We start from the raw sequence: 14,099 nt of genomic DNA on the forward strand, positions 1-14,099 counted from the left end.
AAATCAAAATCACTGGAAAATAATCCACAATAAACAAAACATCAAAAATGTAAGTAAGGGATTAGCACTTGGAGTCTGAGGCAAAAGGCAAAATTCATAATACTGATCCTGCCTTTTAAAAAAAGAAATGTTCTCCCATTTTTGTGCAGTTGTTTGCACACAGGGAGCATTTATATTATCTGAGTTTACAAATAGAAAACCTACCTTATGAAATCATGCTTTGAAAATATAATTTTGCAAAGAGCATGAAATTGATTGAAAGTTTATTGAGAAGATGAAAGTTGATTGATAGTACCGTACTGAATAGGCAAGTCTGGGGTGGTAAACTCAGAAATGTAGCCTCTCCAGAGTTGAAAGAACAAGTTTAGGGGTAGAAGGAAGCGGGACCAAGGACAGTCTGAGTCAGTGCACAAGGGAGAGCGCCTTTATTAGAAAACCTGCCTGGTGGTCATCAGATGGTTGTCTCATCACCAGCTCAAATGCCTCATGGCCAAAGCTGAGTCATAAAATCACTCCCCTGTCTCCCCAAATCCCTGGCCATTTCACACAGCTGACTCTTGTAATATTTTATTACTTCTAGTCAGAATGTCTTCACTTTCCCCACCTTTCAAAGGAAAGCTGTGCTTTTCTTCAAGGCTGTTCCTGAGAACAGATGTTCTCAGAGGTTACGTTGCCTTAGAAGCCCTCTCTGTGCCTCAGCTGACTGCCCTGACCACCCACAAATGCCTTCCCTTCATAGTCCAAACCGTGTGATTGCACATTTTTAGTGCATATCTCACTGTAACTGTTTACAAACCTGCTGCTCCCAATAGACCACAACCTACTTGGAGGTAAAAACAAAATTTTATGTACTAGCTGCCTGACACACAGTAGGAGCTTAATAATTATGTTAAAAAAAAAACAGAGACACAGAAAAGAGACTCCGAATAATGGCCTTGCCTGTAAGTGTTGAAGAATGGCAATAAGAAAAGAATTGGAGTGGAGGTGGAATTGAGACAGCAGGTAGCAGTATATGGGTTCTCTCCTCTCATCTTGACAACTCAACTATAAGACTTGAAGTAAGCTATTTTTAGGAGGCCTGAAGGCCAACTAAACTCCTTAGGGGAATAAGATGGGAAGATGGGATTTACGAAGTAAGACTTTTCGAGAGGAATTTTGGTTTGGAAGTGGTGGGGGTAGAGTACAGTAAGGAGGAAACACTTTCATCTTAGAAAGCATTTTTCATTCTGAAAAGCAGGAGGCTAGACAAGAGACAAGCTTTTCACAGTAATCTCTGTCCTCTAGGCCAGGGAGAAAGGCATAGGGAATATCCATTGTCCAGCCTCCTAAACCAGGTGGAGGAGAAAACTAAAACTCGACAAAAATCCTGCTCGGGATAAAAGAATGTGCATTTGGCTGGTGCCCTCCCCCTCTCTCTCAGGAACTTGGGTTTGATGCAGGGGTCAGAACTCAAACAGTGGCAGAAGGCAGGTATGCATGACTGAGAGATGCTGGAGGTAGTGTGGAGTGAGGAACAGGATGCACTTCCTGCACCAGGGACCCCTATAAACTCCTGACCACAACACCCACTCAGCAACAAATGATTATTTCTGTGAAGAAATGCAAGCCCCTGGTTGCCAGACCTTTCATGTGTTTATAATAACAATCCCTAAAATTTAATATTCAATTTCTCAATTTTGAAAGGTAAAAAATAATAAATTGTGTTAAATCCCTTGGGCTTACCATGTACAGGCAAAACAATACATGTCTGAAGGCTGAACATGGGCTCATAACTACAAATAATTGGGAAGGAGAAATGGGTATTCAAGGATTCCTCAATGGTTCAACGGGTGAAAGCCATTCAATATCATCTAGAACTTCACTTTCACCTTCATCTCATTGTTACCCATCCTTGTGCATGTTTTTGATATCCCTATGGTCCTGTCTACTCAAAATAGACTCTTCCATTGACCTCTTCTAGAGGTTTTGGTGTTTTTTGTTTGTTGTTGTTGTTTGGGTTTTTTTGTTTTTTGTTTTTTTGAGACAGAGTTTTGCTCTTGTCGCCCAGGCTGGAGTACAATGGCGTGATCTCGGCTTACTGCAACCTCTGCCTCCCAGGTTCAAGAGATTCTCCTGCCTCAGGCTCCCAAGTAGTTACGATTACAGGTGCGTGCCACCACACCCGGCTTATTTTTGTATTTTTAGCAGAGACGGAGTTTTGCCATGTTGGCCAGGCTGGTCTCAAACTCCTGACCTCTGGTGATCTGCCCACCTCGGCCTCCCAAAGTGCCGGTGGGATCACAAGCATGAGCCACCGCGCCCAGCCTAGAGGTCTATTCTTAATCCACCAGTTACCTTACAGGAAATTTAGCTAAGGGTATTTTTCATTGTCAGTTAATAAAATAAAAGTGGAGAAGCATCAGCATTTGATGTATTCAGTTGGTATCTTGAGAAAAGATACATGTTTTCTGAGCTTCCATTTAAAAAACACAGATTTAAGACCAGGCATAGTGCCTCACACCTGTAGTCCCAGCACTTTGGAAGGCTGAGGTGGGTGGGTCACTTGAGCCCAGAAGTTCAAGACCAGCCTGTGCAAAATAACAAAACCCCATCTCTACAAAAAAATACAAAACTTAGCTGAGCGTGGTGGTGTGCACCTGTAGTCTCCGCTACACAAGAGGCTGAGGTGGGAGGATCACTTGAGCCCAGGAGGTCGAGGCTGCAGTGAGCTGTGATCATGCCACTGCACTCCAGTCTGGGTGACAGAGTGAGATCCTGTCTCAAAGTTAAAAAAAACAAAAAAACAAAAAAAAAACTATAGATTTGCCCACTGGCTACTTTAGAGAAATAATAATGCTGAAGTGTACTTTTCTTCAAAAGATGTGTCTATTACTTTTCATTTCAGAGGTTTGGTAACAGAATGGCACTGGTATAGATTTTTACTAGATGATTTTTCCACCTAGAAATAAACTGAGACAAAACATTGCTAGGTGGTTCATGTGATTGGAAATCCAGAGGACAGGTGAAGGTGAAAAGCACCCAGGGCCGATAGAGAGATTCTATAAAGTGTTCCAGAAATAAGAGTTGAAAAACTTAACAGATCCTACGCAGTTTAAATTGATGTTCTTAGCTCAAAGAGGCCTTTTAAAAATAATTGTTATAAGCATCAGAAGATTGCAGCTGAAATTGTTTGAAATCAACTTTAATTTTCCATTCACGAAATATGAGAGGAGGAAGCCAATTGTACTGATTCACTTGAGAAACAGTACAAGGGTTTTCATAGTAGAGAAAGAGGTTGATTTCAGCTCAGACAGATATTTCAAGCTTCAAGGGCCATGTCTAGACTGAGAAGGATTTGCTAACCCCAAAGTCCTATCAAGCAAGGAGTGTAAATGTATTTCAGAGCAGCTCAGGTACTAGAGTTTCTGCAGAACTTAGACGATAAGCAACGACAAAGCCAGCTGCTTCTAGACCCCTGGCTTATGATTTCAGCTTTCCAAATTAAAGACTGTCTCATCAGCACATTTAATAGTAAATCGTCCAAGAGCAGAAGACTCTGAATCAGTGAGGACTGACTGGCATCTGTGAGTATGTGTGAATGTGTGTGTGTGTGTGTGTGTGTGTGTGTCTGCGTGTGAGAGAGCGAGCGAGCGTGTATGTTCTCATTAGGGGACGATCTATGATTTGACAGCCTCACTGCTGCTGCTCCTGCTGCTGCTTCTGCTTCTGCTGCGGCTGTATGGTTTGTCATTAGTTGGAAAGGGCTGTGAGGGTTTGGAGAAACTGCAGTTTTAAAGACTGAGCACTGCTAAGTGGTCTCCCTCTCAAATAGAGTAGACAAGATTTTCTGCAAGATTAGAAACTTGGAACTATTACCACTTCATCTACCCAGAAAATCAAGCAGCGCTACAGAGGATAAGGTAAGAGAAGAAATTGTCCTCTCTTGAATCTGTGGGGCAGGGGGCATGGGGAAATGTCATCTCAAAGGCTTGCTATTTTATACCAAAGACATCTCACCCTCTGAGAGCAAAAGAGGCAACAGCTACATTTGTAACAAGCTTGATTATTGAGCTTCTTGGCTTTTTCCTCTGGTATCTTTTTCTTCTTTATTATACTTTTGCCAGGCATCTAGGAGGTGTATTCATATTTATTTTTCAGTTAGCAGATATTTAGTTTTTTTCAACTGGGCACTGTTTGAAAACAATGAGTTTTTACTGTTTCTCTTTCCTTAAGCATTTTTCTCCATTAAGAGGGAACTGGTCCCTCTTAATGTGAGCTGGTCAAAACAGTTACTCCATTCTACACTAGAGATGCAATAAAAGAAGTTTTAAGAAGTACACATGAGCCCTATTCCCATAGAAAAATGGGAAGTGAAAGGAGTGGAAGTGAGGGTTATTTGTGATTGGGACTTGATCAGAAATTGTAACACTGTTAATGAATATGTACTATGACCCTTCACAGGGGGATGGAACTGCTGCAATAAAGGTGGGCGCTGGAAAGAAGATGTTTTGAGAAGTCAGTGTTTCCGAGAAACTTTAAGCCTCTAAAGATGGAAAACGAGACAGTCAGTGAACTGAACCAAACACAGCTTCAGCCACGAGCAGTGGTGGCCTTAGAATACCAGGTGGTCACCATCTTACTTGTGCTCATTATTTGTGGCCTGGGCATTGTAGGCAACATCATGGTAGTCCTGGTTGTCATGAGAACCAAGCACATGAGGACCCCCACAAACTGCTACCTGGTGAGCCTGGCAGTAGCTGATCTCATGGTCTTGGTGGCCGCAGGCCTCCCCAACATAACAGACAGTATCTACGGTTCCTGGGTCTATGGCTATGTTGGATGCCTCTGCATTACTTACCTCCAGTATTTGGGAATTAATGCATCCTCTTGTTCAATAACAGCCTTTACCATTGAGAGGTACATAGCAATCTGTCACCCCATCAAAGCCCAGTTTCTCTGCACATTTTCCAGAGCCAAAAAGATTATCATCTTTGTCTGGGCTTTCACATCTCTTTACTGTATGCTCTGGTTCTTCTTGCTGGATCTCAATATTAGCACCTACAAAGATGCTATTGTGATATCCTGTGGCTACAAGATCTCCAGGAATTACTACTCACCTATTTACCTAATGGACTTTGGTGTCTTTTATGTTGTGCCAATGATCCTGGCTACCGTCCTCTATGGATTCATAGCTAGAATCCTTTTCTTAAATCCCATTCCTTCAGATCCTAAAGAAAACTCTAAGACATGGAAAAATGACTCAACCCATCAGAACACAAATTTGAATGTAAATACTTCTAATAGATGTTTCAACAGCACAGTATCTTCAAGGAAGCAGGTAAGCAAAACTGAAACTCCAAGTCAATAGAGGAAATGTGGGATAGAGTTCCTTGGAGATGGGAACAACTTTTCCCTGTTTAGCTGATGGCGAAACCAAAATACAATCATGCAAATGTTTCACAGCGTAAGCTTCTGCCTAACATATTAAATCCATCTCTAAAGCAACTGAAGATCTAAAAATAGATAGGGAAAATTTGATAGCACATCAGCAGGTATCAGTTCAGGTGCTATTAAGATACAAAGAAATATAAACAGAAACTCTAGAAATTCACCTTTAATATGTTTGTGCCTCTCTGGAAATGTTATCAGAATATTTGGAGAATTTCTGGCTTCTGTAGGAAAGAATTCTATTGCATGATAAAGAATTATCTTTAAAAATTCTATTGCACAACAAATATTTGACAAGACAGTTTGAAAACAAGTTAGTTTTTTAAAAAAATGAAACTTTCTTTGCCATTCTATAGTTACTCATAATGGAGACATATACCTGAGAAAGGTTCCTGGACTTATTTTTGGTAGTCTTAGTGGGGAAAGATTCTATCACCCTCTCCTCCAGCTCCCTACACAGTGTCCCAGCATGCAGAAGCTGAAAATGCACTTTGCTCAGGAAATGTTCCAATAAAAAAGACAACATCAAGCTCAATTTTTCATAAAAAATGATTGAAATTTTTTTTAAAATCGGTTTTTTCCTGCTAAGCATACCTAAAAATTCTTTTATACTTTTAGATCACCTGAATGTGCATATAAGTAGTTGAATAGTGGTTTTACTAGTGAACCAAGTGCAAAACTTTGTTGCAGTGTTTATGAAATGATATAGGAATAAAATACTTTTATATCATTTACACATTTATCTATATTTATACAATTGTTCTAGGTTACTTACAAACTTAGCTTGAAGTTTCTTTTCCTTCTTTGTTAAACATAATGAACAGGTGATAAATATTTATTCTCATAGCTGAAAAAGAAAGCTAAACTTGAAATCAACATGTTGATACTTTTAAATGGGTTGAATTTTCTCATATTTCTTGAAAGGAATATAGTTCTTTCTGTGTACATAGCTAGAAACTGAGTGTACTTTGTAAAAAAGTATACATATAATCATTCACACTGTTACTTCATAAACTCCAGCTGATATATGCATTGTAACTGGACACAGCGAAATAAACTGCTAAAAAATTTAAGTGTTTTAGATATGCATGAAATGAATAATGAGCCATAACTTAAAGGAAACATATACTGCATTTTAAATGGTGCTGTAATACTTGGTTTGTATAATACTTATTATTAAAGATAACTAGATGACAGAAGAAAGACCTAAACAACTATTGTCAGCTCTTAGATTTCTTTTGCCTTGGATCTAGCAGTGATACCTAATATAAGGCTTATTCGGCCATTTATTACCCAAAACTTGATTAATGGAAATTTAGAGAGCTCTATTGACTATCTTCCAAGACAAACATTGACAAATATAATAAGAAAGTAAAGAATATGTACATCTCAATTAGACACCAAACATGGGTTAATGTCTGCAGCAAGGAAGGTCAGGGAGTAAATTCATTTATTAGACTCCAATTTGCATTCCTGTTATACATTTTTAAAACTTGTTTGTCTTGTCTAACGTCCTTTCTTTCCATTACAGTCATTAGTACCTATCAGCATTAATATGCTTTAATTTGCTAATTATGTTACATGTTCACAGTCTTATTTCAAAGCTGTTACCGATAAGCTGTCCTTACAGAGGCTGTATGATAGAAGAAAAAGCCAAAGACTTGGCTCCAAACAACCTTGGGCTTAAATGCCAGGATTCCATTCAAACTCTATAAACTTGGATAAGCAGAACTCTGTGAGCCTTAGTTTTGTCATCTGTTAAATGAGATAAATAGCAATATCCAAGATCAGTATGAGGATCCATGAAATACCTCATGAAAGATGCCTAAATTGGAGTGGTGATTAACAACTGAGTATTAACTAGGCTTCTCCTTAATTTTTAAAAATATATTGGCAACTGTGAGGGAACTACAGGTTTTTCCTTAAAAATACACATTCACTGCTTTAACAAAGATTACTTGTTGAACAAAGGTGTATATGACATGGTAACTTCTTTAAGGAGTTTTTTTAAATAATTAGAGCATTTGGAAATACATTCTGAGCATTTGGGGTTGTCACATTAACACCACTGTCAGTTAGCCTCCAAGAATAAGGAATGAAGTTCCCTTGTTGCAAATACCAATAACACCCTAATTGAGAAACATGGAGTGACACATAAGCCAATAGGAGTATATTTAAGTAGTGTGTCTTGTAATTCAACCCTGATTATAGATGGGATGTGAGTTCAGAGAAAAGGAAAATTACCGGGCTACAGGGATCAGAGAAGTCTTTATGGAAGAGGTGGTATTTGAGATGGCTCTGGAAGGATGAAGATAATTTGAAAAGTAAAAGTCAAGAAGGACGGTATTCCATGCATAAAAGACAAGACGTAGTGGTTGGGATGAGAATGGCATGGGTTTGGAGAGGGTCCAAGAAGGGGCACATAGAGTGGGACTTACGTGATGGAGCGACTTAGTTGTCTGATATGAATGATGTATTTGTGGGAGTGGTAAAAAAGTAAGACTGGATTGATGTGTGAAAGTGAAAGAAGAGAAAGAGACAGAGAGACAGAGAAGGCTGTGGAGGATCCAGACAATCAGGCAAAGAAAGGAATTTGCACTTAATGCAGAGGCAACAAAGAATGTGAGTGATGAGCAGGGAGCAGCAGTGATGAAATGGTGTTCAGGGATGAGAAATCTGACAGCTGTGGGGGAGGCAGATTTGAAGAGAGAGAGATTGGTGGAAGAAAGACCACTTTGGAAGTTGTTAGTAGTGATACAGGCATGAGGCAGTAAGATCCTCTATCAGGAGAATTTAAAGTAAAGAGTATACCAGAAAGATGTTTCAAAGAAAGAAAGGGTGTGATGTGAACATATTAGACATAAAGGATGAAGAAAGCACAATTCAATATGGCCCCAGGATTCTGAGTCTGGAAGAATGTGGTGCCCCGATCAGTGGGAATGAGCATAGTGAAGGGGAGCCAGTTTTGTACAAAATTAGTGACCTGCTTTTTTCTTCTTCCAAAATAGTTATTTTCTTAAACCTTTGAAAGGTTCAAACCTCCACCTTCTATAGCCAAAGGACTTTAATTTTAAGATTTTCTCTGCATTTTTTTCTTTTAGGAAAGTTTAATTTACAGTTTAATAAATACTCATCTGGGTCAGGTCTTTCTAATCAAGCTCTTAAATTCAAATGTGCATAGCCTAAAAGAGAAACATTTTAAAAGGAAGTAAAAGAGCATTTACATGTAAGGGACAAATGTGAGTTTCTTCCTTGCTTATTTGTTTTTAACTTTCATTCTCTATGCAGAAAATCCAGGCCAAAATCTTTGTTTTCTTTTATTCAGAGATTCAATTATATTTTAGGAAAACATCTAAATGTTGGGTAAATTCAGTAAGATAAATTACCCAAACTTATGGCTTGGACTTGTGTAAACCAAAAGGATTATCTGACTAAATATATTGCTTTTATAGTCTGTTATTTTAATATAAAGGAGACATTGTTTAAATTATCACATTTGTCTCATTTCAGCTCTATCTACACAATGCCTCAAGAGTCCCTCAGTTCAGTCAATTCAGGGGTTCAACATTATGTAGATACAATATCTCTATCATTGACTGTGTATTTCTATGTAATTGATTGGATTTTTGGTATTTTGAAAGAACAGAAACACCTGAACATCTTAGTAAAATGTAATATCAATAAATGCATTCAATTCAAATATGTACTTTCTACAGGATGCAGAAATATGCAGAATATTTTATAGATTTATAAAACAGGCTACCAGTTTCATTATCAATGGAGTTGCTTCAATAATTTTTTTCTTAATTCTTACACAATAACTAGTAGAGAAACAATGTAACATAGTCTTAATAGAAGCTCTAAGAGTAATGGCAGAAATTTTACTATGGAATTCACTTGACTCATCAAGCCTTAAAAATATCAGTCTTTGTTTCCATGAAACTATTAAACATCTAGAAGGAATATTGGTAGCCCAAGAAACAGAAACAACTTTCCTTTTTATTTATTATTTATTTATTTTTATTTAATTAATTAATTTATTTATTTTTGAGATAGAGTCTCCCTCTGTAGCCCAGGCTGGAATGCGGTGGCAGTATCTCAGCTCACTGCAACCTCCGCCCCCAGGATTCTAGAGATTCTTCTGCCTCAGCCCCCTGAGTAGCTGGGATTACAGGTGTGCACCAACACACCTGGCTAATTTTTTTCTATTTTTAGTAGAGACAGGGTTTCACCATGTTGGCCAGACTGGTCTTGAACTCCTGACCTCAGGTGACACGCCAGTCTCGGCCTTCCAAAGTGCTGGGATTACAGGCTTGAGCCACCGCGCCTGGCACAACGTTCCTTTTTAAAGTAATGCACGCCTTTTGCTGTTATTGGTGATAATGACAATGATGCTATAAAAGCAATCGTGTATTATGGAAAATACAGAAAACTAGGAATAGGCAAAAGCCATCTCTTACCTCCTGACCCCACCTCTCAAAGACCAAAATCATCATCATTTTGTTATATTGCTTTTCTTGTGTTTTCACTGGATCTTTTTTTTTTTTTTAACACAATTATAGTCAAATGTATGTGTAGTTTTGGCTTCCTGGTTTTCCACATAAAATTTTGGAAATAATATTCTCAAAGAGAAAGCACAAGGCAAAGCAAAAGAAAATGATCAGGATTAAGTTTGTTTCTCTCAGCCTCAGTTTTCTCATCAATAAAATAGGAAAAATAATGACCTCATAGTGCTGTTGCTGAAGTCATATGAGATATATCAGAAAAAATTCAGATCTGCTTTCCTCCCACCTGTCCAGCCACCTACTCTTCCCTCTCTCCCATGTGTCTCAGTGATCCCCACCTCACTGGGCACCCTCCTGACCCTCTCTTAAGCTCTCCTCAGTCATACAATGCTCATGGAAAATGAAGACACTCAGATAAAGAACTGGCTTCCATGTGTCTTCCGTCTTCTCCCCTGCCTCACTCCAACTCCTACCTCTAGTGCTACTTTATTTATTTATTTATTTTTTTGAGACAGAGTCTCACCCTGTCACCAGGCTGGAGTGCAGTGGCGCGATCTCAGCTCACTGCAACCTCCAACTCCCGAGTTCAAGCAATTCTCCCGCCTCAGCCTCCCGAGTAGCTGGGATTACAGGCACGCACCACCATGGCCAGCTAATTTTTGTATTTTTAGGAGAGACGGGGTTTCACCACGTTGGCCAGGATAGTCTCGATCTCCTGACCTCATGATCCGCCCGCCTTGGCCTCCCAAAGTGCTGGGATTACAGGCATGAGCCACCATGCCCGGCCTATTTACTTTTTAAAGAATACATGTTTTGGGGTATGAATGAATGTTTAATTAAATTGGGGGAAGATACTGAACAATAATGACCTACTGCAAAATTTTACTTAATGTTGACCCAGCTGTAGCTTTGGAACTTTTGCTTTCCCTACAACTCATTAAAAAAAAAAAAAAGACTAAGAAGATAGTTACCAACCAGCCTTCACCTGTCTCGAACTTGGGGTATTAGTTTGCATTTTGAAGAATTCATGAGAGGCTACGTAAAACCTGTAAGACACATAGGAAAGGAGGCACAATGTTGGAATGTCAGGCAGTAGGGCTGGCATTTGGGACCATAAAATCTCATAAATTGTAAACGTAAGCAGCTGCCAGCTCCACCTACATCTAAGAGAACGTTTACTCAACAGACTCATTCTTCTCCCCAGGTAGCTTAATCAATGGTTAAGCTGACAAGGCAAATTAATGATATTAAACTCTTCAGCATTAGGCCTAAATTAGAGGTTTCCCGAGAGTACTGAGGCTACAGGCTCATCTTTCATTTTCTTTTTTTTTATTTTTTCATTTTTCAAATTTTTTTTAGAGATAGAGGCCTTGCTCTGTCATGCAGGCTGGTGTGCAGTGGTGCAATCATAGCTTACTGCAACCTCTACCTCCTGAGTTCAAGAAATCATCCTGCTTCAGTCTCCCAAGTAGCTGGGACTACAGGTGCACACTGCTGCGCCCAGCTCATCTTTCACTTTTAATTGTGTTATTTATTCCAATGTCTGGGTTCAACTATATACTTAATAGTGTAAATATCTCTAAGTTCAGGAGAAAAATGTGTAATTTTTGTGACAGTTCACAGCTAAGTGTGCCATTTTATTTTTATTAAAGAATAGTTTTCTATTTTCTGATTCATATCCTGTATAAGAAAAGATTTTGTACATATCCTATAAGTTGACTAATAATCTCCTAAAGGTGTGTGTTTTGTGTGCTTTTAGATAAGTACACATTGTTTACTCCTAATTTTATATTTGCATAAAAGCTGCAAATATAAAATTAGGAATAAACAATGTGTATTTATGAATAATTGAGCCATAATTTCACTAGCAGAAAAAAATAAATTATTCGATATGCCTACAAAAAAGAAAGACCTATGCTCCTATAGAATTCAATCTGATCACACAAGAAACATCATAAAATCAGCTAAACTTGAAGATGACAAACTACTTTATACTTCTTTACATAGTCGCTCATTAATTCTTCAACATGCACACAGATACTCCAAGTTCCAGACAGATGAAGTCTGATTGGTAAGTATGTACTTAGTCTCCTTTAGTTTTTTTTTTTTAATGAGTTGGGGGAAAAAGCAAAAGTTATAATGCTCGAGCTGGGTCAGTGTTAAGCAAAATTTTGCAGTAGGTCATTCTTATTCAATATGTTCCCTAATTTAATTAAACATTCATTCACATCCAAAAAGCCCCTAGCACTATCCTAGGTATAGAGGCTACTGGGATATATAAAGACAAACTCTTTGTCTTCAAGGAGCTTAATATGCGCCATGTACACAAATAATTCTGAGCATACCACTACATTCTATGAGAGAGAACGTGGCATCAATGACAGGAGAAAGAAAATGGGGGAAGGTTTTTGGAGTACATGGTATTTGAACTGGACTTATAAAGGTGGGATGAATGTCTACAAGCAGCAATAAAGTCAGAGAGAAAAGAAGGAAAGTTCAACAGTAGGGGGAAGTAGATGGGAGAAGACTGGGCACGTTCAGGGAGGGAATAATCTGGTATTGTTGAAGCAAGCTATGGAAGGGAAGCGTCTAGAGAAGGAAGTCTGAGCCAGATTGTGGTCCTGCTACACCTAATTCCCGCCTCTCCTCCCCATCCTATCCCTTGTCATTCTGCATACTTTCTTCTACGCCCATGCTTACAACTTTCACCTGAGTCTTCAGTGTGTAGCTTCAGAAAAGACATCTCCCGACCCATACATACAATTGCTTTTTGGACATCACATAATTACATCAAATCCAATAGGTCTAAAACAAAACACATTATTTTGCCTTATAAACCTCTACTTCTTTCTTTCTTTCCTATGTTAGATTCCCAAACCAGAAACCTGGGGGTCCTTCTAAGTGCCTTTTTCTCCTGTTATCCCCCCGCCCCCCATAGCTAAGCAATAGCCACATCCTAGTGATTCCAGCTCATTATTCTCCTGCTGACCTACTTCTCCACTCGCACCGCTGCTGCCCTGGTTCACCGCCTCTCACTGCCCTATTTCACTGCACACCTTACCAGCCTCTCTGGCTCCCATGGCACTCTCCTCCAAATCATTCTGCACATTGCTCACTAAGGGATCTCTCTAACACAGAGATACTATCTGCATAATTTTTACAGTCCCCTGAGCACTGGAGTTTTAACTCCTTAGCGTCACAAATAAGAGCTTGTCCCTTTCCTACATTTTCGGCTTCCTCTCACGTGGCTCTCCCAACTTACATATTACGCTCCAGCAATTCTGAATTATTTGTAGTTTTCTGAACATGCTGCGTTCTCTAAGCTGGAACACCGTTCATCTGGCAAACTCCCAATTATCTTTCAAGTCATAATCAAATGATGCCCAGCCACCTCATCAAGCCTTCACTGAATTTCCCAGGTAGATTTATATAGCTGCATTCCTAACTACATATATGTTAGGTGTTCTTCCTATGTTTCCACAGTACTTTGCATACACATGTGCTTTAGTAATTCTTGGTCCTCATAATTGGTAGCATGTCTTCCCACTCTCACTAACATCCCAAAGAGTAGGGCCTTGTATTCTGGTACTCTCAGCCCTGCATTTGGCATACAGTAGGTTCCCCAAAGTGTACACACTCAGTGGTGTGTAGCGCCAAGGAGAACAGGCTTTGCAAGAGCAGATGATTAGTCTCACTCCCCAACTCCGCATTCAGTGCCATCACACTGGTGGCTTAAAATTGGTCATGGTTGAATTACTTACTTTACAAAATCAGCAAATACGACAAGCCAGGGCCCCCTCTTTTTTTGTGGAGAGATGATTGTTAAATACTTATCAGCACACTTTTGTGTTTGTGTGTATGTATATATACAAATATACATGTGTGTATATATATATATATATAAAAACATGTAATTTTACAAATGTAGTAAGTGAAAGTGTGAAAGAGTTCATTCATACGGACTTAGGGTCTCGGTCAAGTCCAACACTCTATTTTGCTTCCTGAAAAATTATCCTTACATGTGACATATTCTTCTCTGATTTTAATTAAAATCTCCTTGTCTTTTATTAAATCCTTTTTGAATTCCCAAAATAACAAAAGTGCAAACTTGCCAGTACGATGGTGATTGTGTTAGTGGAGAAGATGTTTTAGGAAGATTTCCCCCTC

General features: G+C 38.9%; 1 protein-coding gene across 1 annotated transcript in view; it reads left to right on the forward strand.

Annotated features, from left to right (window-relative positions):
- The first annotated feature begins 1,020 nt into the window (after nucleotides 1-1,020).
- Nucleotides 1,021-14,099, forward strand: part of TRHR (thyrotropin releasing hormone receptor) — a 42,498-nt gene continuing 29,419 nt past the window's right edge. Inside the window, exons 1-2 of the mRNA XM_034966488.3 lie at nucleotides 1,021-3,899; nucleotides 4,441-5,317. Coding sequence (XP_034822379.1) covers nucleotides 4,529-5,317 — 789 coding nt within the window. The 5' untranslated portion in view covers nucleotides 1,021-3,899; nucleotides 4,441-4,528. The remainder of the gene's footprint in view (nucleotides 3,900-4,440; nucleotides 5,318-14,099) is intronic.

This window comes from Pan paniscus, chromosome 7 (genome assembly GCF_029289425.2).
Source record: "Pan paniscus chromosome 7, NHGRI_mPanPan1-v2.0_pri, whole genome shotgun sequence".
NCBI lineage: Eukaryota > Metazoa > Chordata > Mammalia > Primates > Hominidae > Pan > Pan paniscus.